The 24,875-nt window shown below is 41.1% G+C and overlaps 1 protein-coding gene across 1 annotated transcript in view; it reads right to left on the reverse strand.

The window, feature by feature from the left end:
* SSU72 (SSU72 homolog, RNA polymerase II CTD phosphatase) overlaps nt 1-24,875 on the reverse strand; it is a 111,817-nt gene that overhangs the window by 26,692 nt on the left and 60,250 nt on the right. The window contains exon 2 of the mRNA XM_077250151.1: nt 24,064-24,207. Within this exon, the coding sequence (XP_077106266.1) occupies nt 24,064-24,207 (144 nt within the window). The remainder of the gene's footprint in view (nt 1-24,063; nt 24,208-24,875) is intronic.

The raw sequence follows: 24,875 nt of genomic DNA on the forward strand, positions 1-24,875 counted from the left end.
AGCCAAAAAATCATCATGATGACTGTTATTTATGGTAAACACAGGTACAGGCACATCTTCACAATGAGGGACAGGCCTTCTTGCAGATTCCATGTTACTCCCATTTTCGTTTCTTATGCTTATTGAATCCTTGCACTTGCACTGCACAGAAATAAGTCATCATGATGATTTTTTGGCTCTCTCCACACCATTGGAACACCAAATTTGAAGCTTTTTCTTTGTCCTTTGCTCCATTTTCGTAATAATTCGATACATGCTTTGCACACTATGTGTGGTGCCCAAAACTTGTCTTGGTCCCCAAGCATAACCCCAAAATAGGCAAAATACACTTTTTTTACGAAGTCTGTTATGTTTCTTCTATGTTTTGGCAATGTGTATTCACCACAAATGTAACAGAATGAGTCTGGATCGTTAAGACAACTTCTTCTTGATGAGTTCATGCTTTTCACTGGAAAACAGACAACAACATAAAGTTAGTGCAAAAATCAAGCTATGAACAAACTTTTAGAACACTAATTAACACAAAACTATATTGAGAACTGCTCAGTTCAAGTACTAATCCAAAGAAATTAATGAGATGATGCGTCGCATTTACCAACAAGTGCTATAAATAAGATACCAAAAATGTCAAAAACTTGAGCCAATCTGGCAAAACTGATAGCATATTCAGAATCAGCACCCCAAAAATACCCCAAATTCATTAAAATATTTTGGACACCAGAAAAAAAAATTTTTTTTGTTGACCTGTGTTATATAGTAGAGTATATATATATATATATATATATATATATATATATATATATATATATATATCTATATCTATATCTCATACACAATTTATTCTAGTGGTGAGAAATTCTGAAATTTGTGAAAGGGGGTGGGGGTCCAGCTTATGTGGCCATTTTCCCAATGATCCAAGACCTTTTTCAATATTCAGGGAGGGGCGCTGAGGGAAGCAAAGGCTTTATAATGGCATGATATTTGCACCCTGAACTGACTTAATACCATTGTGGATGTTTTGAGGTCCGTTTGAAGTCTTTCATTGAAGGAAAACTCACCACCTCTCGTGGCCTCCTGTTCCACTCATTGATCACCCTCATTATCAAAACGTTTTTCTAATATCCAATTTATCTTCCTTTCAGTTTCTTTCCATTGCTTCTTGTGTTCCCATGAGCAAATGAGAATAATGATGATCCCTCTACACTGACAGCCCTTCACTTCCAATTGTATGTACAACCTATTTATTACCACTAAGTATGATCACTAAGTCAGTTGTGAATCCACCTAATCGTAGCCTTGTCAATCTCAGGCTTGGTCATTTTCTCAATAAGGATAGTATGAGACACTATGAAATGCTTTGCTGAAGCTGAGAGTATATCTACTGCATTTCTCTGATCCACTCAGTCAGCGATTCCATCATAGAAAGATATTCGATTAGTCTGGCATGACTAGTTTGCTACAAACCTATGCTTGCTCTGGTTAATTACTGTATTATTATCCAAGTACTTACATACATGGTGTTTACGAATGTGGTCAAAGATCTTTCCTGGTATAGAAGTAAGGCTCACTGGCCTTTAATTTTCTGGATCCATCTTTCCTTTTTTTGAAGACAGAGCAAAAATAAGGCTATCTAGCTGAAACGCATTGGTTTGAGTTCTCACCAGAGGCAATGCTACTGTTTTAATGCTCCAATAAAAGTTTGCCTGCTACCTCGCAGGACATCTCCTTTCTTTGCTCTGCATTCACCACCTTTATATAGGTAGTGTGGATTATTTCATTCCTGCAATAGCAATGTGAAGCTCAGTTGATGTTACAGTTGCTTTCTTAGAGAACACAGATGCAAAATAGGAATTTAAGAGTTCAGCCTTCTCAACGTCATTTTTGACCACTTGACCTTTCATACTGTAAAAATCCTACAGCATCTTCGACTCTTCTTTTGCTTGATAAACCCTCCAAATCCTTTATTGCTTTTGGTCCCTTGCAAGCCTTATTTCATTACTGGCTTTAGCTCTAACACTTGCCCTGCAATCCCTGCAGACAGCATTATATTCTGTATGTATAAGAATTATTAAGAAATGTATAAGTTCTGTGCTCATCCATCCTGTTCGCTTTATATGCTTCCAATTCTTCCTTTTCGGGATTGATACTGATGATGCAGTGAGAATTTCACTTTGCAAACTCTTCCATCCTTCTTAGACATTTCTGTCTTTTAGAACATTAAGCCATTGGACCTTTTGCATCCTCTTTCAGAGTCCATACTTAAATTCGGAATCCTTGCTGGTGTTGCAATGCAAAATTCGAGGATAGCATGATAGCTGCCTCCTAAATGTCCATCCACCTTTACGTAACCATTTCCTCTCTGTTGGTAAGAATTAGGTCCAAGATGGCAGATCCTCATTTTCTCTTCTACCTTTTTAAAGAAAGTTGTCAGCAAGAGAAGTTTTTTTCTGGACCAATTACTTTTGCCTGAGATTACCAACAAATATCTGGATAGATAAAATCTCATATGATCATGTCGTACTTCTTTAAGAACAGACATTAATGTAAAACGTTCATCCATATCGTCTGTCTGTCCAGGTAGCCAGCCTATAGTAAATACCTACAATATTGTTCTGTTCTTTTCTTTGTATTCTTACCCAGTTTCTGCAGAGCTATGATTCTCCGAAGCTTGGATCTCAGTGGATATACGTTTTCCTAACATACAATGCAACACCGCCTACCCTCGTTAATCCGATCTCCAGCAAATAATTTGTAGCCTTCAAGACGTTTGTATTCCAATCATGTGCATCATCCCACCAAGTTTCAGTGATGCCTATATCATCTCTCGTGTTAGTAGCTCCAAATCTCGTTTTCCATGCTCTGTACAATTGTATAGACCCCTTTAATTTTGCAGTTGGTTTCTTTTGCTCGTTTCATTTCAGAATTCTTTTTTTTTTTTTTGCTCTTTATTTCCACTTCTAATATCCTGGTTCTCAAAAGAATTCATTAGCGGCATATTTCTTCCTGGCCGTATTTTTCCCCATCCCATATTGAACTAGTTTAAAGCTCTCCAGATGGTGTATGGAGTATGATTCAGTGTAGCAAGGCGTCTACCAAATATGTGTTTTCCTGTTTTCGTAAGATGCAACCCATCTCTAGCAAGGAGTACATCATACAGGTAATTCACTCCATGACACCATTGACGTAGCCAGTTGTTCACATAGAATCCTGTTCAATTTCCTTGCACCGTGTCCATCCACTGGGAGGATGGATGAGAAGATGACCTGTGCTACCAGTTTCTTCACTTTCCGGCCTAAGTCTTTAAATGCTCTGCATATAGTTTCAAGGTCCTTTTTGGTTGTCCTTTGTTCCTACGTGTATTAGTAGGCGCTGGTGGTAGTCTGTAGCACTGAAGACTCTTGATACCCTATCAGACACCTTGATTTGGGCACCTGGAAGACCGCACACATTGTGAGGTAATGTCCAGTCAGCAGATAGCTTCTCTACTCCCTGAGAGGAACAGAAGCCCCCACGACCACCACTCCTTTTCTTCACCACAGCACTTTTTCTCCCTTAAAAAAGGCTTCAGATTTCCTATTGGAGTGTTCTTGGTGGGCAAAGCACTTTTTTGATGTACATCCTAGTTCTCCTGCGTTAGAGCCTGGTAGCAGTTCTTTAGCTAAATGGGTGCTGACTGCCTCCTCATCCCTTTGTTTCACTGGGTCACATGCCTCCATTTCTCTTCCACGGGTACATTGAAAGGTGCTTCTTTTGAACATTCTGAAAAGTTATTTCTACATTTCTACTCATTAGCTTCTACTGGGATACTGAAAATGATAGGGATATATAAATCCACAATGGCACATTAACCCCCGGAGCTTTTTCCGTTTTTCGCTCCCCTCCTTCCCAGAGCCATAACTTTTTTATTTTTCCGTCAATTTGGCCATGTGAGGACTTATTTTTTGCGGGACGAGTTGTACTTTTGAACGACATCATTGGTTTTTGCATGTCGTGTACTAGAAAACGGGAAAAAAATTCCAAGTGCAGTGAAATTGCAAAAAAAGTGCAATCCCACACTTGTTTTTTGCTTGCCTATTTTGCTAGGTTCACTAAATGCTAAAACTGACCTGCCATTATGATTCTCCAGGTCACGAGTTCATAGACACCTAACATGACTAGGTTATTTTTCACCTAAGTGGTGAAAAAAAATTCCAAACTTTGCAAAAAAACAAAACAAAACAAAAATGCGCCATTTTCCGATACTCGTAGCGTCTCCATTTTTCGTGATCTGGGGTCAGGTGAGGGCTTATTTTTTGCGTGCCGAGCTGGCGTTTTTAATGATAGCATTTTGGTGCAGATACGTTCTTTTGATCGCCCGTTATTGCATTTTAATGCAATGTCGTGGCGACAAAAAAAACGTAGATCTGGCGTTTCAAATTTTTTTCTCATTACGCCATTTAGCGATCAGGTTAATGCTTTTTTTTTAATTGATCGGGCGATTCTGAACGCGGCGATACCAAATATGTGTAGGTTGGGTTTTTTTTTTATTGATTTATTTTGATTGGGGCGAAAGGGGGGTGATTTAAACTTTTATATTTTTTTTATTTTTTTCACATTTTTAAAAACTTTTTTTTTTTTACTTTTGCCATGCTTCTATAGCCTCCATGGGAGGCTAGAAGCAGGCACAGTCCGATCGGCTCTGCTATGCAGCAGTGATCATAAGATCGCTGCTACACAGCATATTTGCAGGTGTGCTGTGAGCGCCGACCACAGGGGGGCGCTCACAGCCACCGGCAATCAGTAACCATAGAGGTCTCAAGGACCTCTATGGTTACAATGGAGGAGCATCGCCGACCCCCGATCATGTGACGGGGGTCGGCGATGCGCTCATATCCGGCCGCACGGCCGGATGCGGTAGTTAAATGCCGCTGTCTGCGTTTGACAGCGGCATTTAACTAGTTAATAGGCGCGCACAGATCGTGATTCTGCTCGCGCCTATTGCGGGCACATGTCAGCTGTTCAAAACAGCTGACATGTCCCGGCTTTGATGTGCGCTCACCGCCGGAGCGCACATCAAAGCGGGGGTCCCGACATGTGACGTACTATACCGTCACATGTCGGGAAGGGGTTAAAAAAAAAAAAAAAAACTTCTAGAATAAAAAGAATAAATCAAGCCCCTACAAATGTTTACTGTATACGGAGCACTAAATAAATAAATAAATAAATTAAAAAAAAGAAAAAAAAAAAAAAGTGAAACTGCCTTCTTTTCCCCCCACTCTTGGGAGTTTTATTCCTGTTTTCCATCACATTAAGGCTTTCTCTATAAAAACGCACACATATGCATCGCATTATTTATAATGGAAAAAAAAAAACGCATCGTGGTCAAAAACGCAGCATGTTCATTATTTTGCGGATTTTTTGTGGATTTCCCACTATATTATTGCATTTGGAACCTCCAGGAAAAAAAAAAAAAGCAAAAAAACACGCAAAAACGCAAGAAAAACCTGCATGCGGACTACTTGCGGAAAATGTCCGGTTTTGTTCAGGAAATTTCTGCAAGAAATCCTGACGTGTGCACATAGCACAATTGTGTAATTCAAAAGTGAACAAAAAAAAAAACACAAGCCCTCGTAAGGCTACATAGACTGAAAATAAAATGTGGGTCATGGAATAAAGAGGGGGAAAAAAAGCGAAAATACAAAAACAAGTCAGACATGATGATTAGAAAACGTGGCTTTCTTCCAAAAATGTCATCTAACCTGTCCATAAGATAGGGCTGACTTCCTTATCTACATGTGCCAAAAAAACCTGTCATACATACCTTACACCACTCTGATCACAATGTATGGGACATGGCCTCTTGAAAATGGGTGGGTGGAGGCTCGGCCTAACTTGCAATCAGGTGCATCACAATTTGGCATAACTGTAGACCAAAATAAGCCAGAGTGTAGGACCTCCAGTACATTTACACTACACAACCTTGATGAAATGATTGTTGCTAGGAACGTTAGTTTCACAATAGTCTTGTAGTCTTACCAGTGTCGATCACTGGTAAGACTGATCACTGGTAAGACTACAAGCAAATGATCTTTTGTTGCGCACAGTAGATCACTGCTCAGCAGCACATTGTTTTTGTGTAAATGGGACCTGCAATGTCGCAAACAATGGCAGCCTATACGTACCTACCGATCTGCTACTGATCGTTCAGTGCACATCTGAACAGTGGTCGGCCTGTGTGCACAGCCATTTGATCGTACTTGCCGTTTAAAACCGTGCATGGAGCAGTGTATATGGACCCTTAGACTAGACAGTCAAGACGTGCCAAATTTATCAAACAGCAGGAGCCAATTTATCCTAAGATTTAGTAAAATCAGTCCTGTTGTGCACGATACTGTAAGCTTAGCTCAGCTGAAGCCCATAACTGGTCACCAAAACCTCAGGTGCAGTTCTGGAGAAAAGGTAACGATTTACCAAACAAAATTAAAAAAACGCCGCCTATTAAAAACAATATTTCCCCAATCTTTAACTATAGTAGAAAATAAGTAAATACCTGTGAGCTCAACAACTGCTCCCAACTCCAGTGATCAACGGCTCTTGTGGGTAAAAGTCCTTTGAGGCAATGGCATGTGTCGCCTCCATGTAATCACACAAATGCACCAACTGGGGTACACCAGAGAAATTCCTGTTTTAGAACACTGGGAGACTGGTAACGCTGCTTCATGGTCCTAGGTCATATGGACGGGGCAATCATCCCAAGACCATAATCTTGTTAGCAACCTGAAATGTTTATTCATAGATCTGAGTTTGTAAACAGGTAAAAGCTGGCTACCTACAAGTTTACTGGAGGATACAATATTTTTTTTTCTCAGCATCTACTATATAATTGTCTAAGGTCCACTTCCGTCTGTCTGTCATGGAAATCCCACGTCGCTGATTGGGCGTGACCAATCAGGGACAGGCACAGTCCGGCGGCGAATTGGCCCCTCCCTACTCCCCTCCAGTCAGCGCCCACATAGCGTTTTAGGACTGCGTTACACCACGGCATAACGCGGTGTAACGCAGTTCATTAACGCTGCCATTAACCCTCTAAGTGTGACCAACTTTTTACTATTGATGCTGCCTATGCAGCATCAATAGTAAAAACATATGTTAATATATATATATATAAAAAAAAAATAATCATATTCTCACCTTCCGGCGTCCGCGGCAGCCTTTCACGATCCTCGCGACGCTCCGGTCCCAAGAATGCATTGCGGCAGTGTCCCCTCATGACATAGTGGTCTCGCGAGACCGCTACATCAGCACGTGTTATTGCCGCAAGTCATTACTGGGAACGGAGCGTCACGAGGAGCATCGCTAAAGGCCTGGGCTGGATCCGGGGGCCGCCGGAAGGCGAGTATATAACTATTTTTTATTTTAATTTTTTTTTTTTTTTTAAAACAGGGATATGGTGCCTACATTGCTATATACTGCGTGGACTGTGACTCTTTCGCCCGGGGTCCTCAAAAACCTGTAGTTCGCCTTGACCTCACTGATTGTTTGCGGCCCGGCGCGACCAGCGACAGACGCAGTCCGGCCGCGAATTGGCGCGGGATTTGAACCACGCTTCGCTAATTGGTCGCGCCGGGCCAAATCCTGTGTATTCATTGCATTATTCTGAAATCTTCATAAATAAACTACATACATATTCTAGAATACCCGATGCGTTAGAATCGGGCCACCATATAGTTAAGTATAAAATTCCAAATCAAAATTATTGAACCCCCTACACTGCAAATTAGATTTGCAAAGTTAACAAAGTTTTGGCCAAACAAGAATTAACCACTTCACCACCCCGGATTTCCGTTTTTTTTTAGTGCTGTTTTGTGCTCCCCTTCTTCCCAGAGCCATAACCTTTTAATTTTTCTATCAATTTGGCTGTGTGAGAGCTTTTTTACTTTTGAATGACACCATTGATCTAGTGTACTGGAAAACATACGAAGGTGAAATTGTAAAAATGCATACCCGCAAAGTGTAAATCCCGTGGTTAGCTTGACAGTGGCAGTTAACAGCCGCGGTTGGATTACAATTCCTCCCACGACTGTTAGGGGCACACTACAGCTGATTAGATTTCATGTGCCTGAAAAGATGCAGGCTGAGCACCATGGCTCACATCAAAGAGGGGGAGGCGACCTATGACTGAGGCAAGTCGTAGGTCGCAAAGGGGTTAAATAGCTCAACAAAAAGTGGCTTCTCCAAATTCATCACGAAATGCCATTTTTACCAACTACTGAAGTCTTAGGGTATATTATCACGGTCAGGAAACGCTGTGGGTTGGATGCTGCGTACATCCGCAGCGTCCAGATGCTACAGCATAGTGGATGGGATTTATAGAAATCCCATCACCACTATGTGTGCAGGGAGACGGACATGCGGCGCGTCTTTCGAGACCGCAGCATGTCAATTTATCTTGTGGAGATGCTCAGTATTGGGAACAGTGATTCCACATGGTTGAACTCAGGCGGAAAAGCCGGCAGCGCTTTGGATGGAGCGGACATGTCCTGCGTACAAAGCGCTGCCGATACCTGACCGTTTGAACATACCCTCAGGGTATGTTTCCACTGTCAGGATGGCCGGCGGTATCGCCTCAGCGGCGAAGCCGCTCGGCGCTAAGCCCCGCCCCCTTTCTGGGACGCGATCATGCCGGATGTGTTAACTCTTCACATCCGGGATGATCGCTCTCTCCCATAGCGCCCTGTGATATGCCTTGCGGGGACGCTGCGTCCCCGCAAGGTGTACGGACATGCTGCGATCTGAAAAGACGCGCATGTCCGGAGTCGCAGGGCCGCCGCGTGCGGGTTTCCACGCATAGTGGAGACGGGATTTCATAAAATCCCCTCCACTATGCTGGAACATCTGGACGCTGCTTGTTTGACGCTGCAGCTCTGCGTCAAACAAGCAGCGTTTCCTGACCGTGGAAACATACCCTTAGAATTATTCACCCCCTTCATGACAACCATCTTTATGACTTATTAGATACATTTAGCTATTCTGACCTGCTGCAAACATGATCCATAGCCAGACACTGGCTTCTGGCGTCCTGAGGAATTTTAGCCTATTCTTCATAGGCAAAGACCACCAGATGACTAACGTTCTTGGGTTGTCAAAGAGTGGGCCAATGATTTACAACCATTGACTTGGGCAAACAAGGAAGAAGAAAAAAAAAAAGAAGAAAAAAAAAAAAAAAAAGACAGAAAAAGTCAGGACAGTGACAGCATTAAAATGTACACAGACTCAGTTGGAAGCAAAGTTCGGAGTGGCTGCACTATCTGGAGGCTGCAGAAAGGAAGCAGTCACCAGATTCTTGAACGGCAGGTGGTCGACCTTCGAGTGACTGCAAAAGTCCTGCAGCAAGATTTTGTGTCAGAAGGCACTGAAGCTTCAGTTTGCACAGTAGGGGCAAACAAACTGCTGTAGCATTTCATAACCAATCAGCAAAACATCACCTCTACTGTGCCTGAAGCACAAGAAAAGTCAGCTCCAATATGCTGAAATACATAAAATAAGCCTAAGAAGTTTGGGATTTTGTTTTGTGGAAAGTCAAAACCAAATTAACTTTTCAAGCCCACTTCTGGAGGTCTGTGTCCATGGTATATCTCTAGAATGAATTATGAAGGATCTGTTTAATAGAGCACCCTGCTCACAGAGAAGCATGGTGGTGGTTTGGTAATACCTAACGTTAACATGGCAATGGCTCAGTGATTTCTACAATGAAGTATGGCAGTGGCTTTGTGATGCATACAGTAATGCACAGCAGTGGCTTGGAAATGTTCTGGGGCAACTTTCCTTCCTTCGGCAAAGGAAGCCTACAGCGTGTGGAAGACCAGATGGATTTAATAAAGTATCAGGAAATCCTAGGGGAAAACATCATGGCTTCTTTGATGAAGTTGAAGCTTGGGCACCATCGGACCCCCAAATAAGACAATGTTCCCAAGCATAGCTCACAGTCCACCAAGACTTCATGAGTCCTGGAAGATTGTGGAGTTGGTTTCACAGTCGGCCTTACTAATTCCTGACTATCTTTAGTGGTATTTGAAGGCGATGGTTGAACACTAAGCATATTAGTGAACTAGAAGCCATGATTCAAGAGAAATAGGCAGATTTCTCAGAATGCAGCCAGAAGGCGGTGTCTGGCTATGTATCACGTACGCAGCAGGTCATAACAGCCAGAGGTGCTCTAAGGACTAAAGACACTGGTCATGAAAAGGGGATTTTTTTTTTGCTATTTTTTTTAGGAGGGGGGGTAGGGGAACACACTGGTGCAAAGTAAATCAACTAAAGGGTGTTGTCAACTTAAGACAAAAGATTCTGAGGATGTGTCAAATTTATCAGCCACAATGAGTCACTGAATTTATGTGCCTACCCCATATACATTGAAGTTGGCCAATCCAATTTGTTTCAGTGGGAGGGACTAGTCTAATGTGCACACCAACAAGATGAGTGGTATTAAGAAAAAATAAAGCAGCTTAGTAATGCAAATTTGTCTCTGCAGTGTGGAATGCACCACCTACTGCATCACTCCATTTAATTCCTCTGTCCAGACCAGTCTTACAGCCAGAGAACAGGGAACCAGTCTGGTGATCAGTGGCAGGACTTAATCTAAAAAAAAGTTATCACCTATGCAGTAACTAGGCAAAAACGTGTTTGATCTGGAAGTTCTCTTAAATCCATGTAATGAACAGGATTTCTACTATACAATTTCAACTAAACTGACATACAATGGGGGTCAAGATTTCCTCCTCTTTATTCATTAACTTGGCTCTACACAGACTTTTGCCACAACACAGGTTGGGTGTGGACCATCACTATAGGCTACAGCGAAGCACACAAATTCAGAGTAGTCACATCCATGAATTGCAGATGTGACTGGCTCAGAGCACTTGCCTCTATAATGGACTGGTAAACAGGCCAACCACTATTTTGGTCTAGATGGCACAGACAAGTGCATGTCGTTATATTTACTTGACAAACATTGGTTCTCGTGTGTGCGTGTGTGTGGAGGGAAGTTTATTCAGGCAAGCATATAGGCTACAGTGTGTGTGTGTGTGTATATATGTGTGTGCATGCATATGTGTGGATATATAATGTGTGCATGCGAGTGTGTAATCTACTATATAATTGTCTAAGGGTACTTCCGTCTGTCCTTCTGTCGCAGTTATTCGTTCGCTGATTGGTCTCGCCAGCTGCCTGTCATGGCTGCCGCGACCAATCAGCGACGCGCACAGTCCGGAAAAAAATGGCCGCTCTTTACTCCCCGCACTCACTGCCCGGCACCCGCATACACCCCTCCAGTCACCGCTCACACAGGGTTAATGCCGGCGGTAACGGACCACGTTATGCCGTGGGTAACACACTCCGTTACCACCACTATTAACCCTGTGTCCCCAACTTTGTACTATTGACGCTGCCTATGCGGCATCAATAGTACAAAATGTAATGTTAAAAATAATAATAATAAAAAAAACCCTGCTATACTCACCCTCTGTAGTCCGCTGAGCCGCTCGCGCCGACCACCATCTTCCGTTGCAGGTTGCGGTTGCAAAGATGGTATGGCAGAAGGACCTGCCATGACGTCATGGTCATGTGACCGCGACGTCATCACAAGGCCTGCGCGGAAAGGACCTGACGTGACGTCACGGTCATGTGACCGCTACACGGTCATGTGACCACGATGTCATCACAGGTCCTGCGCTCAGACCAACCCTGGGACCGGAAGCTGCCGTGGACTACAAGGGGCCCTCGGAAAGGTGAGTATATGTTTATTTTTTTAACCTGTGACAAACCTGGCTGGGCAATATACTACGTGACTGGCCAATATACTATGTGGCTCTGTGCTGTATACTACTTCGCTGTGCAACATACTACGTGGCTCTGTGCTGTATACTACGTCACTGGGCAATATACTAAGTGACTGGGCAAAATACTACGTGGACATGCATATTCTAGAATACCCGATGCGTTAGAATTGGGCACCATCTAAAAATTATATATATATATATATATATATATATATATATATATATATATATATATATATATATATATATATATATATATATATATTTTGAAGCCAGTGCCGCGTGAATGCAGCCTTAGGAGTCAGGGCTACTGTGACATGTCTTGTTACCATAATGTGCTGTCCCAAATAAACGACATGTGGAAGAATTCTTCAGTCTTCAAAGCACTTTGGGATATTTAATTCATCATATATACTATAAATAAAAATTATATATACATACACAGTACAGACCAAAAGTTTGGACACCTTCTCATTTAAAGATTTTTCAGTATTTTCAGGACTATGAAAATTGTACATTCACAATGAAGGCATCAAAACTATGAATTAACACATGTGGAATTATATACTTAACAAAAAAGCGTGAAACCTGAAATTATGCCTTATATTCTAGGTTCTTCAAAGTAGCCACATTTTGCTTTGATGACTGTTTTGCACACTCTTGATGAGCTTCAAGAGGTAGTCACCGGGAATGGTTTTCACTTCGCAGGTGTGCCCTGTCAGGTTTAGTAAGTGAGATTTCTTGCCTTATACATGGGGTTGGGACCATCAGTTGTGTTGTGCAGAAGTCGGGTGGATACACAGATGATAATCCTACTGAATAGACTGTTAGAATTTGTATTATGGCAAGAAAAAAGCAGCTAAGTAAAGAAAAACGAGTGGCCATCATTACTTTAAGAAATTAAGGTCAGTCAGTCTGAAAAATTGGGAAAACTTTGAAAGCGTCCCCAAGTGCAGTGGCAAAAACCATCAAGCGCTACAAAAAAAACTGGCTCACATGAGGACCGCCCCAGGAAAAGACCAAGAGTCACCTCTGCTTCTGAGGATAAGTTTATCCGAGTCAAAAGCCTCAGAAATCGCAGGTTAACAGCAGCTCTGATTAGAGACCAGGTCAATGGTCTCTAATGCCAAGGTGAACGGATGGACTCTACATGTCTGGTTCCCAACGTGAAGCATGGAGGAGGTGTGATGTTGATTTGCTGGTGACACTGTTGGGGATTTATTCAAAATTGAAGGCATACTGAACCAGCATGGCTACCACAGCATCTTGCAGCGGCACGCTATTCCATCCGGTTTGCATTTAGTTGGACCATCATTTATTTTTTCAACAGGACAATGACCCCCAAACACACCTCCATGCTGTGTAAGGGCTATTTGACCAAGAAGGAGTGTGGTGGGGTGCTACGCCAGATGACCAGGCCTCCACAGTCACCAGACCTGAACCCAATCGAGATGGTTTGGGGTGAGCTGGACCGCAGAGTGAAGGCAAAAGAGCAACAAGTGCTAAGCATCTCTGGGAACTCCTTCAAGATTGTTGGAAGACCATTCCCGGTGACTACCTCTTGAAGACCATTCATCTTTGAATTTTTAAATATTCATTATATCAAAATTTTAATTTTCTATAAAATTTGTATGGATTTGTTAAAGATTTTTTTTACCTGGATTACACATTAGTGGTAGATTCATTTTTACTTCCTTGGTCCGTCATATTGTATTTATTTTTGTTAAATTATTTAACCGAGCACAGGCACTTGTTTGTAATATGTAGGACTACTATTTGAGAAAGTGTGTGTGTGTGTGTATGTGTATATGTATGTGTGTGTATATATATATATATATATATATATATATATATATATATATATATATACACACATATATATATATACACAGAGATATAGAAAATTGTGTATGTATATATATATATTTTCTATATCTCTATGTGTGTATATGTATGTATGTATGTATGTATGTATGTGTGTGTGTGTGTGTGTGTGTGTGTGTGTGTGTGTGTGTGTGTGTGTGTGTGTGTGTGTATGTGTGTATGTGTGTATGTATGTATGTATGTATGTATGTATGTATGTATGTATGTATGTATGTATATATATATATATATATATATATATATATATATATACACACACATATATACACACATACATACATACATATACACACACACAGTATAGACCAAAAGTTAGGACACCTCATTTATAGATTTTTTTTCTGTATTTTCAGGACTATGAAAATTGTAAATTCACACTGAAGGCATCAAAACTCATGTGGAATTCTATACTTAAAAACAAAAAAAGTGTTCATCCAGTCTGTTCAGCGCTCCCAGGTAACAGGCACCAGGCAAAGGTATTACAAATCTTCAGTAATTTATTTAAAATAAAAAACAATATATAGAATGCGTTTCGGCTATATGCTTATTAAAAATAGCCTTCCTCAGGTATGATACCTGAGGAAGGCTATTTTTAATAAGCATATAGCCGAAACGCATTGTTCTATATATTGTTTTTTATTTTAAATAAATTACTGAAGATTTGTAATACCTTTGCCTGGTGCCTGTTACCTGGGAGCGCTGAAAAGACCGGATGAACCTTTTTTTTTTCCTGAACTTCACGGTCTCCTGGCTGAGACATCCGTTGTATCCAGACTATAGCTGCTTATCAGGTAGACAAGCCATCTCATTCAGACCACAAAGGTCGATACGCTATGATACAAGCCACACCAAAGGTGAGCAATTTAGCCTTTGAAAATTGAGTTGAACTAAATAATCTGCACTTAGATCTGTGCCTTGTTTCTTGTCTTTTTCCCCTCTCCTAGACCCTGTAGCCTCGGGGTCACATATTTCCAACAAAAAAGTGTGAAAACACCTGAACATATGTCTTATATTCTAGGTTCTTCAAAGTAGCCACCTTTTGCTTTGATGACTGCTTTGCACACTCTTGGCATTCTCTTGATGAGCTTCAAGAGAGGTAGTCACTGGGAATGGTCTTCCACAATCTTGAAGGAGTTCCCAGAGATGCTTAGCACTTGTTGGCCCTTTACACCTTCACTCTGCGGTCCAGCTCACCACAAACCATCTCGATTGGGTTCAGGACTGGAGACTGGAGGCCAGGTCATCTGGCGTAGCACCCTATCACTCTCCTTGGTCAAATGGCCCTTACACAGCCTGGAGGTGTGTTTGGGGTCATTGCCCTGTTGAAAAATAAATGATGGTCCAACTAAACGCAAACCGGATGGAATAGCATGCCGCTGTGGTAGCCATGCTGGTTCAGTATGCCTTCAATTTTTAATAAATCCCAAACAGTGTCACCAGCAAAGCTCCCCCACACCATCACACCTCCTCCTTAATGCTTCATGGTGGGAACCAGGCATGTAGAGTCCATCCGTTCACCTTTTCTGCGTCGCACAAAGACACGGTGGTTGGAACCAAAGATCTCAAATTTGGACTCATCAGACCAAAGCACAGATTTCCATGGGTCTAATGTCCATTCGTTGTGTTCTTTAGCCCAAACAAGTCTCTTCTGCTTGTTGCCTGTCCTTAGCAGTGGTTTCATAGCAGCTATTTTGCTATTTTACCATGAAGGCCTGTTGCAAAGTCTCCTTAACAGTTGTTGTAGAGATGTGTCTGCTGCTAGAACTCTGTGGCATTGACCTGGTCTCTAATCTGAGCTGCTGTTAACCTGCGATTTCTGAGGCTGGTGACTCGGATAAACTTATCCTCAGAAGCAGAGGTGACTCTTGGTCTTCCTTTCCTGGGGCGGTCCTCATGTGAGCCAGTTTCTTTGTAGCGCTTGATGGGTTTTTGCCACTGCACTTGGGGACACTTTCAAAGTTTGCTCAATTTTTCGGACTGACTGACCTTCATTTCTTTAAGTAATGATGGCCACTCGTTTTTCTTTACTTAGAATTTGTATTATGGCAAGAAAAAAGCAGCTAACAGTCTATTCAGTAGGACTATCAGCTGAGTATCCACCAGACTTCTGCACAACACAACTGATGGTCCCAACCCCATTTATAAGGCAAGAAATCCCACTTACTAAACCTGACAGGGCACACCTGTGAAGTGAAAACCATTCCCGGTGACTACCTCTTGATGAGCTTCAAGAGAATGCCAAGAGTGTGCAAAGCAGTCAAAGCAAAAGGTGGCTACTTTGAAGACCCTAGAATATAAGACATAATTTCAGTTTCACACTTTTTTGTTAAGTATATAATTCCACATGAGTTATTCAAAGTTTTGATGCCTTCAGTGTGATTTTACAATTTTCATAGTCATGAAAGTACAGGAAAATCTTCAAATGAGGTGTGTCCAAACTTTTGGTCTGTACTGTATATATTCCGTATATACTCGAGTATAAGCCGAGATTTTCAGCTCATTTTTTGGGGCTGAAAGTCCCCCTCTCGGCTTATACTCGAGTCATTCCCAGGGGTCGGCAGGGTAGGGGGAGCGGGGGCTGTCTAATTATACTTACCTGCTCCTGGCGCGGTCCCTGCAGGTCCCTGGCTCCCCAGCTTCTTCCTGTACTGAGCGGTCACATGGTACCGCTCAACAGTAATGAATATGCGGCTCCACCTCCCATAGGGGTGGAGCCGCATATTCATTACTGTGATGAGCGGTAACTGTGACCGTTCAGTACAGGAGGAAGCTGCGGCATCGGGGAAGCAGGGACCGCGCAAGGAGCAGGTGAGTATAACAGGGAAGAAAGCACAGCGCTGCTCTCCCTGCTCCATCTTGAGCGTCGCTCCGTCTTCTGCAGCGACGCTCAGGTCAGAGGGCGCGGTAACGTGGTTAGTGTGCGCCCTCTGCCTGAACGTCAGTGCATGAGATGCTGAAGATGGAGGGGCGCCGGAACGAAGTCAGGTGAATATTGAAAGTGCTGGGGGCCTGAGCGAAGGAGAGGAGAGTATGTGATTTTTTTTTATCGCAGCAACAGCAAATGGGGCAAGTGTCTGTATGGAGCATCTTATGGGGTCATAACGTTTGTGCAGCACTGTATGGGGCAAATGTCTGTATGGAGCATCTTATGGGGCCATAACGTTTGTGCAGCACTATAATGGGGCAAGTGTCTGTATAGAGCATCTTATGGAGCCATAACGTTTGTGCAGCACTATATGGGGCAAATATCTTTATGGAGCATCTTATGGGGCCATAATCAACATTTGTGCAGCATTACATTGGGCAAATGTGTCTATGGAGCATCTTATGGGGCCATTATTAACCTTTATGCAGTATCATATGGGGCATATTTTAATATGGAGCATCTTATGGGGCCATCAATATGGATATTCAAAAACCCTTAACCTACTGATGTCTCGATTTAACTTTTATTGGTATCTATTTTTACTTTTGACATTTACTGGTAGCTGCTGCATTTCCCACCCTAGGCTTATACTCGAGTCATTAAGTTTTCCCAGTTTTTTGTGGCAAAATTAGGGGGGGGGGGGAGGGGGGGGGGGGTGTCAGCTTATACTAGAGTATAGTGTGTGTGTGTATGTGTGTGCGCGCGCGCGTTATATATATTTTCTTTATTTTAATTTTCTGGTGGTCCGATATATTTTCTATAATTGAGTGGTTTCCACTTTTATTCTCAGAACACCTAGTAATTAAACTGTATATACTTAATTGATATTTTATTATCCAACTTTTGGCATCATTATTGTGGAATCTACAGGTGTGCTGTATTTATTCATGAATAAGGGAAATAGCTTGGCTGAGCCGGTGAAAAGAGCTTCTAAAGAAACAAGAACTAGCCAATAGCACTGCAGAATAGTGTTTGGGAAGAGGAAAATTAAGTACAGTTAGGTCCAGAAATATTTGGACAGAGGCCGAATCTCTGTCATTTCAGTTCTGCATGCAACCATTTAAACAACTGGTATGCAATCTGAAGTGTAGACTTTCATATTTAAAGGGGTTGACCAAAAATATACTGTTAAATGTTTAGGAATTGCAACAATTTTTCTACAGAGCCTCATTTCAGGAGCTCAAAAGTCATTGGACAAATTAACTTTAGATAAATAAAATGCTCATTTGTAAAACATTTGTAGAGAATCCTTTGCAGGCATTGACTGCCTGAAGTCTGGAAGCCATGAATGTTGCTAAACCCTGGGTTTCCTTTGTGCTTTGCCGACCTTTAATGCAGCTGACTTCAGTTGGTGCTTGTTTATGGGTCTTTCGGCCTTAATTTTTGTCAAACATGTGAAATGCTACTTGATGGGGCCGAGAATTGATGGCTGACTTAACTATTGCAGAATATTCTATGCCTTTGCCTTAATCTGTAAGATTGCTCTCGCCATTGGAAGTCATGCATGCCCAGGCCTAACACCTCCTCCATCATGTGTTACAGGGGATGTGGTGTGCTTTGGATTGCGAGTCGTTCCAAGCCTTCTCCATACTTCTTCCCATCATTCTAGTACAGGTTGATCTTAGTTTTGGCAAAGTCTAATCTGGATTTTTTATTTTTAATCTGTATTAAAAATTTGCCTCTTGTGGTGAACCCTCTGTATTTGCTCTTATGAAGTTTTCTCTTGGTCGTAGACTTAGATACTGAAGCGCCTACTTCATGGAGACTTTTTTACTTGGTTGGATGTTGTTAAGGGCTGTTTCTTCACCATGGAAAGGATTTTGTGATAATACACCACTGTTGTCTTCCGTAGACTACCAGTCCTTTTTGAGTTCAAGCTAAGTGCGCTTTTTTTTTTTGCAGAATGCAATAAACTGTTTATTTGGCCACTTCTACTATTTAATATCTAATATTTCTGCTCTCTCTGGATTTATTTGTAGCCTAATGTAGTTTCTCTTCCATTGACCGCATGTTGCAAGTTCACAGCAACAGATTCCAAATGCAAGTGCCACACAATCAGCTCCAGACCTTTTAGATGCTTAATGGATTTAGAATTAAAGTGGGAATAGTCCAATTACTTTTGGTCCCTTTAAAAAGAGGCAGCTACATATTAAAGAGCTGTAATTTCTAAACACTTAATTTACATTAGGATTTGAAAACCCTCAAGTTAAGGCCAGGGTCACAAGCATATAACACGGCAGAGTGCCATCCACTATTTTATTGGATAGCACTGACTGAGCTCAAATGCTCCCATAGAAGTCTTTGGGTGCGTGTGAAACATCCGAGTGCACTCGGATGTCACCCAATGCAGTTGGATATACACCAAGACAGGAATTGGTGGAGATGGAGAAGTTACTTTATCTCCTCCACACATGCGCTGCGGTTCTCTCATGTGACACAATCAGAGCACAGTAGCACTACACCCGGCGAACACACACTAGTGCTGGAGCCAAGTGTCATTAGCATATCACATCCAATGCGCTCACATCGGTTGCCATATGCTAGTGTGATTCCAGCCTAAAGCTGAGAGTCAGCATTTGAAGCCCATATTGATAATATAACTATCTTGAATATGTTTTAGTAAACACGCAAATTGTCAAAGCTTGTGTCACTGTCCAAATACTTCTGGGCCCACCTGTATATTGCAAAAATAATGCCTGGGGAATAAAATAAAATTAGTCACTAATTGTTAACATGCTGCTTTTTTTTTTTCTTTACAAAAGGACCAGTTTTCCAAAAGTCTGTGTGTGAACCTACACTAAACATTTCATAGTAAGAGAACCTGTTATGTGGTTGAAAATTGCCAGTTATTGCTCTCATTTTATTCCCACTGCTCCCCGAGTACTTTGTTTTTATACATTTGTCTTCTCTCTTGTCTACCAGTGATGGTAAACCAGTCGTATATTCTGGAAATTTATCAATGAAGTCCATTTTTGGAGGCATGTCAATGTGTGAATGGACTGACTGTCAGTGCTCATTCATTACCACAATTCCCTGTATTGACCTGTTGGGAGTGCTTGATACCCTTATCTGTAGAACTGACATCACTGAGAATTCTTATACAAGATCTGTCACAACAACAGAGGAAGAAGGGTCTTCCAATGTGTCAAGACAAATTTGAGGAAAGTAATTTCCTCAAACGGGCAAGCAAATAAAATATAGAGGGAGAAATTCAGGTTTTCTTCCAACTATCACCAGCCATTATAAAACAGTTACAAGGGGTATTCCCATCTCCAAGATCCTCTCTCATGTAGTAGGTGTAATAATATTCACAAATACCTCCAATTACTAATGTAGTATAGTTTCTGACTTGCTTTGTTTCTATATGTGCACAATCTGCAGGACCTTATGTTACGACCACATATACTGACAGTTAGCTAGTTACTAGTGGTCATAACCATGGATACCTAAGGTCCTGCAATGCCTGCACATGAGGATATTAGCAAATACCTCCAATTAGAAATGTAGCATAGTTTTTGATTTGCTGTATTACACTTACTACATATTGGCATAGGATCTTGGAAGTAGGAATACCCCTTAAAGTTAATTAAATTTAAGGGTTATTCGTAATTTGCAGAACTACATTGGAAAATCATCAAAAATATGTTGCTGAAAAAAAGCAAAGAAGGTTTTAATTAAATATGGTGAAGTATCTAAATGTTAAAATAAAAAACGCATACTACGGTATCACTTATGAGAGGACAAGTATTTTTACACGTTTTTTTCTTCAGGTGCACTCATGCGATGGATCAGGACCGTGCAATGACTGGACTGTGTCATGTCTACCAGCAGAAACGGTCTGCTTTTCTGGACAGGACTAGTGAAGGACAAGGTCTTCTTAACCTTGTCACAAGATACAGGTAGAGAGATAGATATGTTATTTATTTCTTTTATATTGCCAGCACTCCATATGTTAACACATTTATTAGAAAATTTTTATATATATATATATATATATATATATATATATATATATATATATATATATATATATATATATATATATATATATATATATATATATATATATATACATACACACACACACACACACACACATATACACAGTGCCTAAAAGTAGTATTCAACCCCCTGCAGATTTAGCAGGTTTAATAAGATGCAAATAAGTTAGAGCCTTCAAACTTCAAACAAGAGCAGGATTTATTAACAGATGCATAAATCTTACAAACCAAAAAGTTTTGTTGCTCAGTTAAATTTTTATAAATTTTAAACATAAAAGTGTGGGTCAATTATTCAACCCCTAGGTTTAATATTTTGTGGAATAACCTTTGTTTGCAATTACAGCTAATAATCATCTTTTATAAGACCTGATCAGGCCGGCACAGGTCTCTGGAGTTATCTTGGCCCACTCCTCCATGCAGATCTTCTCCAAGTTATCTAGGTTCTTTGGGTGTCTCATGTGGACTTTAATCTTGAGCTCCTTCCACAAGTTTTCAATTGTGTTAAGGTCAGGAGACTGACTAGGCCACTGCAACACCTTGTTTTTTTGCCTCTTGAACCAGGCCTTGGTTTTCTTGGCTGTGTGCTTTGGGTCGTTGTCTTGTTGGAAGATGAAATGACGACCCATCTTAAGATCCTTGATGGAGGAGTGGAGGTTCTTGGCCAAAATCTCCAGGTAGGCCGTGCTATCCATCTTCCCATGGATGCGGACCAGATGGCCAGGCCCCTTGGCTGAGAAACAGCCCCACAGCATGATGCTGCCACCACCATGCTTGACTGTAGGGATGGTATTCTTGGGGTCGTATGCAGTGCCATCCAGTCTCCAAACGTCACGTGTGTGGTTGGCACCAAAGATCTCGATCTTGGTCTCATCAGACCAGAGAACCTTGAACCAGTCAGTCTCAGAGTCCTCCAAGTGATCATGAGCAAACTGTAGACGAGCCTTGACATGACGCTTTGAAAGTAAAGGTACCTTACGGGCTCGTCTGGAACGGAGACCATTGCGGTGGAGTACGTTACTTATGGTATTGACTGAAACCAATGTCCCCACTGCCATGAGATCTTCCCGGAGCTCCTTCCTTGTTGTCCTTGGGTTAGCCTTGACTCTTCGGACAAGCCTGGCCTCGGCACGGGAGGAAACTTTCAAAGGCTGTCCAGGCCGTGGAAGGCTAACAGTAGTTCCATAAGCCTTCCACTTCCGGATGATGCTCCCAACAGTGGAGACAAGTAGGCCCAACTCCTTGGAAAGGGTTTTGTACCCCTTGCCAGCCTTGTGACCCTCCACGATCTTGTCTCTGATGGCCTTGGAATGCTCCTTTGTCTTTCCCATGTTGACCATGTTTGAGTGCTGTTCACAAGTTTGGGGAGGGTCTTAAATAGTCAGAAAAGGCTGGAAAAAGAGATAATTAATCCAAAACATGTGAAGCTCATTGTTCTTTGTGCCTGAACTACTTCTTAATACTTTAGGGGAACCAAACAGAATTCTGGTGGGTTGAGGGGTTGAATAATAAATGACCCTCTGAAAAAACTTTTCCCAATTTAAAAAAAAAAAAAGAAAAGAAATAACATTCTTTTTTGCTGCAGTGCATTTCACACTTCCAGGCTGATCTACAGTCCAAATGTCACAATGCCAAGTTAATTCCAAATGTGTAAACCTGCTAAATCTGCAGGGGGTTGAATACTACTTGTAGGCACTGTATGTATGTGTATATATGTGTGTGTGTGTATATATATATATATATATATATATATATATATATATATATATATATATATATACACACATACACACATACACACATATATATATATATATATATATATATATACACACATACACATATATATATATATATATATATTATATGTGTGTATATATATATATATATATATATATATATATATATATATATATATATATATATATATATATGTGTGTATGTGTGTATATATATATATATATATATATATATATATATATATATATATATATATATATATATATATATATGTGCCTGGTAAAGGTAGAGCATATCACAGGGATATAAAATCCCTTTGTGTTCACTGTTTCGAGATCCCCAGTGATCCTGCAAATGAAGGAGCCGTACAGCTGAGCAGAAATTGCAGTATAGCTAATTAGTGATGAGGCCTCTTCATTCTCAGGATGGATTACTGTCCCACAGGTACAGGCAATAGTTTTCTCTACAACCGAGAAAGATCTGTCTGATTATGCTAAGCACACACTTATCAGACTTTGATACAATTTTCTCAGAGGTGAAAAGAAGAAAAAAAAAAAAAAAAAGCACAAAACACAAGTTTGACCTCTACAATTTCAGTCCATGAAATTTGGACTGCACTCTGAGGTCATCTGACTGATGTCTGATGTTTGGCATGGACCCATAGAGTTGAATGGGCAATTGCCATCAGATTCTCAGAGGTAAATCGTGCATGCTGCGATTTTGATTTCCTTGGACCGACTGTCAAGAAGACTGCTAACACTCGTCCGAGTTATACAGTCTGCTTGAGTCCTAAAGGAAAGTCACGACCCAGGAATGTGCCACTTTATGAAATGGAAAGTAGGAAATGGTGTAATTAACTGTGCTGCTGATAAGGACTCAATAGCAGGATAAAGTCAACGGATTTTATCATAAGGTGTAAAGGAAACGCGTTGACCTATAAACCTTGTAATAAAATCCGTGATTTTATCCTATCGTGTCCTTAGCAGCGCAGTTGATGACACCTCCTTCCTACTTGCCATTTACCCTGGTCACATTTGTGACCAGCGTCCTGCAGCAGCTGTAATACGTGCTTATCTCATGTTTCTATTTGCAAACATCAGGCGAGTGGTCTCATTACTTATTCTCCTGTTATCAGATAAGACCCTATTGCGTTTTTTTTGTTTCCTAGTTCTCTCTCCATTTTATGAAATGGGAATACCCCTTTAATATGATGCCTTCAAACGCAAGAATAATGACTAGATCCTAAAGTTGGGTGGGAATTTCAACTTAGCATATGACGGTGCTTGGAAAAGAATTAATAGGCAGGTCAATGTTATCACAAATGAAACATTGCATGCAGTGAAGACCAGTCCCACACATTTAAATATAGTGTATATAGAGGTTATTTAGCTTTTATACTTACCCAAAAATAAAAAATTTTGATTATAGCTCCTCTTTATCAGTAATCCATGGTGACAAGCCTAAACTGAGAACATACTTTGCACAGGCTTCACTTTACCAATACACTAAAAATAAAAGGCGTATGTCACTACCACACTATTCAGATACACATGCATCAGAATTCCCTGAAAATCAAGCGATATTACAGTACTGATGTTATACCTTCCTACTATCACATAGTTGAGCTGCAAATGCAATGTTTTACGCCTTTGAGCGCTGAAACCTTTTTGGTTTACATAAAATGCAATCCTGGGGATACAGTTCTTTGTCTTTCTTAAGCAGATCATTGTACATCTGTTCATATGTGGTTTTGAAATCGTAAACGTTTGGCTTGTCTGGTGCTGGGCCCGGAAGTTTCACATGTGTTCCTGTTCCAAAGGATCGGACATTGAAGGACCGTTTGCTGAAAGACAAGACAAAAAAAACAAAAAACAAAAACAACTTTAGATTCAAGGAAGACTACAAATATCACTGCACATTCTGCAGACAGGTTTAAATTAAAGTTTCATAATTTATAGCACATTCTACAGGTTATCAAATGCAATAGCTAATCACAGAGCATACCACAATGCAAGGCTCGGTTCACAAGTGTTTTGAGATCAGTTTTTCTAGCAAAGAAGAAACTCATGTAGAAAAGGTATCCAGTACAAAATGGATGCAAACGCAAGCAGAAGGGATCAAGTAACAACTAAAAGTGCAGAAAGAGGAGGATTTCAATAAAACATACATCATTGCTAGAAAACATATGCTAGTATTAGTACATTTACAATTTCTGAACTTTTTTTGGTAGGCCATTGATAATGAAGCAAGAGGAGGTGGCGCCCGGCGCACACAGGCCCGGAGTGACAGCTGGGAGGCATCTGGCTTAGGAAGGAAAGACCTGCCTCCCTGCCGAATTCAGGGTATGAGGGGCGCATTTTATAAACATTTATTTCAGCATGTGCAGGGAGCATAACTAAGAGAGCCACCTTGTCAGAATGCAGCATTTGTGCTGCACAAGGTGGCTCTTTTAGTTACAAACGCCTGAGGGGGGGGGTGTGACAGGTTTCCTTTAACCCCTTCCCGACCTTT

Source organism: Ranitomeya variabilis, chromosome 4, assembly GCF_051348905.1.
Source record: "Ranitomeya variabilis isolate aRanVar5 chromosome 4, aRanVar5.hap1, whole genome shotgun sequence".
NCBI classification, from domain to species: domain Eukaryota; kingdom Metazoa; phylum Chordata; class Amphibia; order Anura; family Dendrobatidae; genus Ranitomeya; species Ranitomeya variabilis.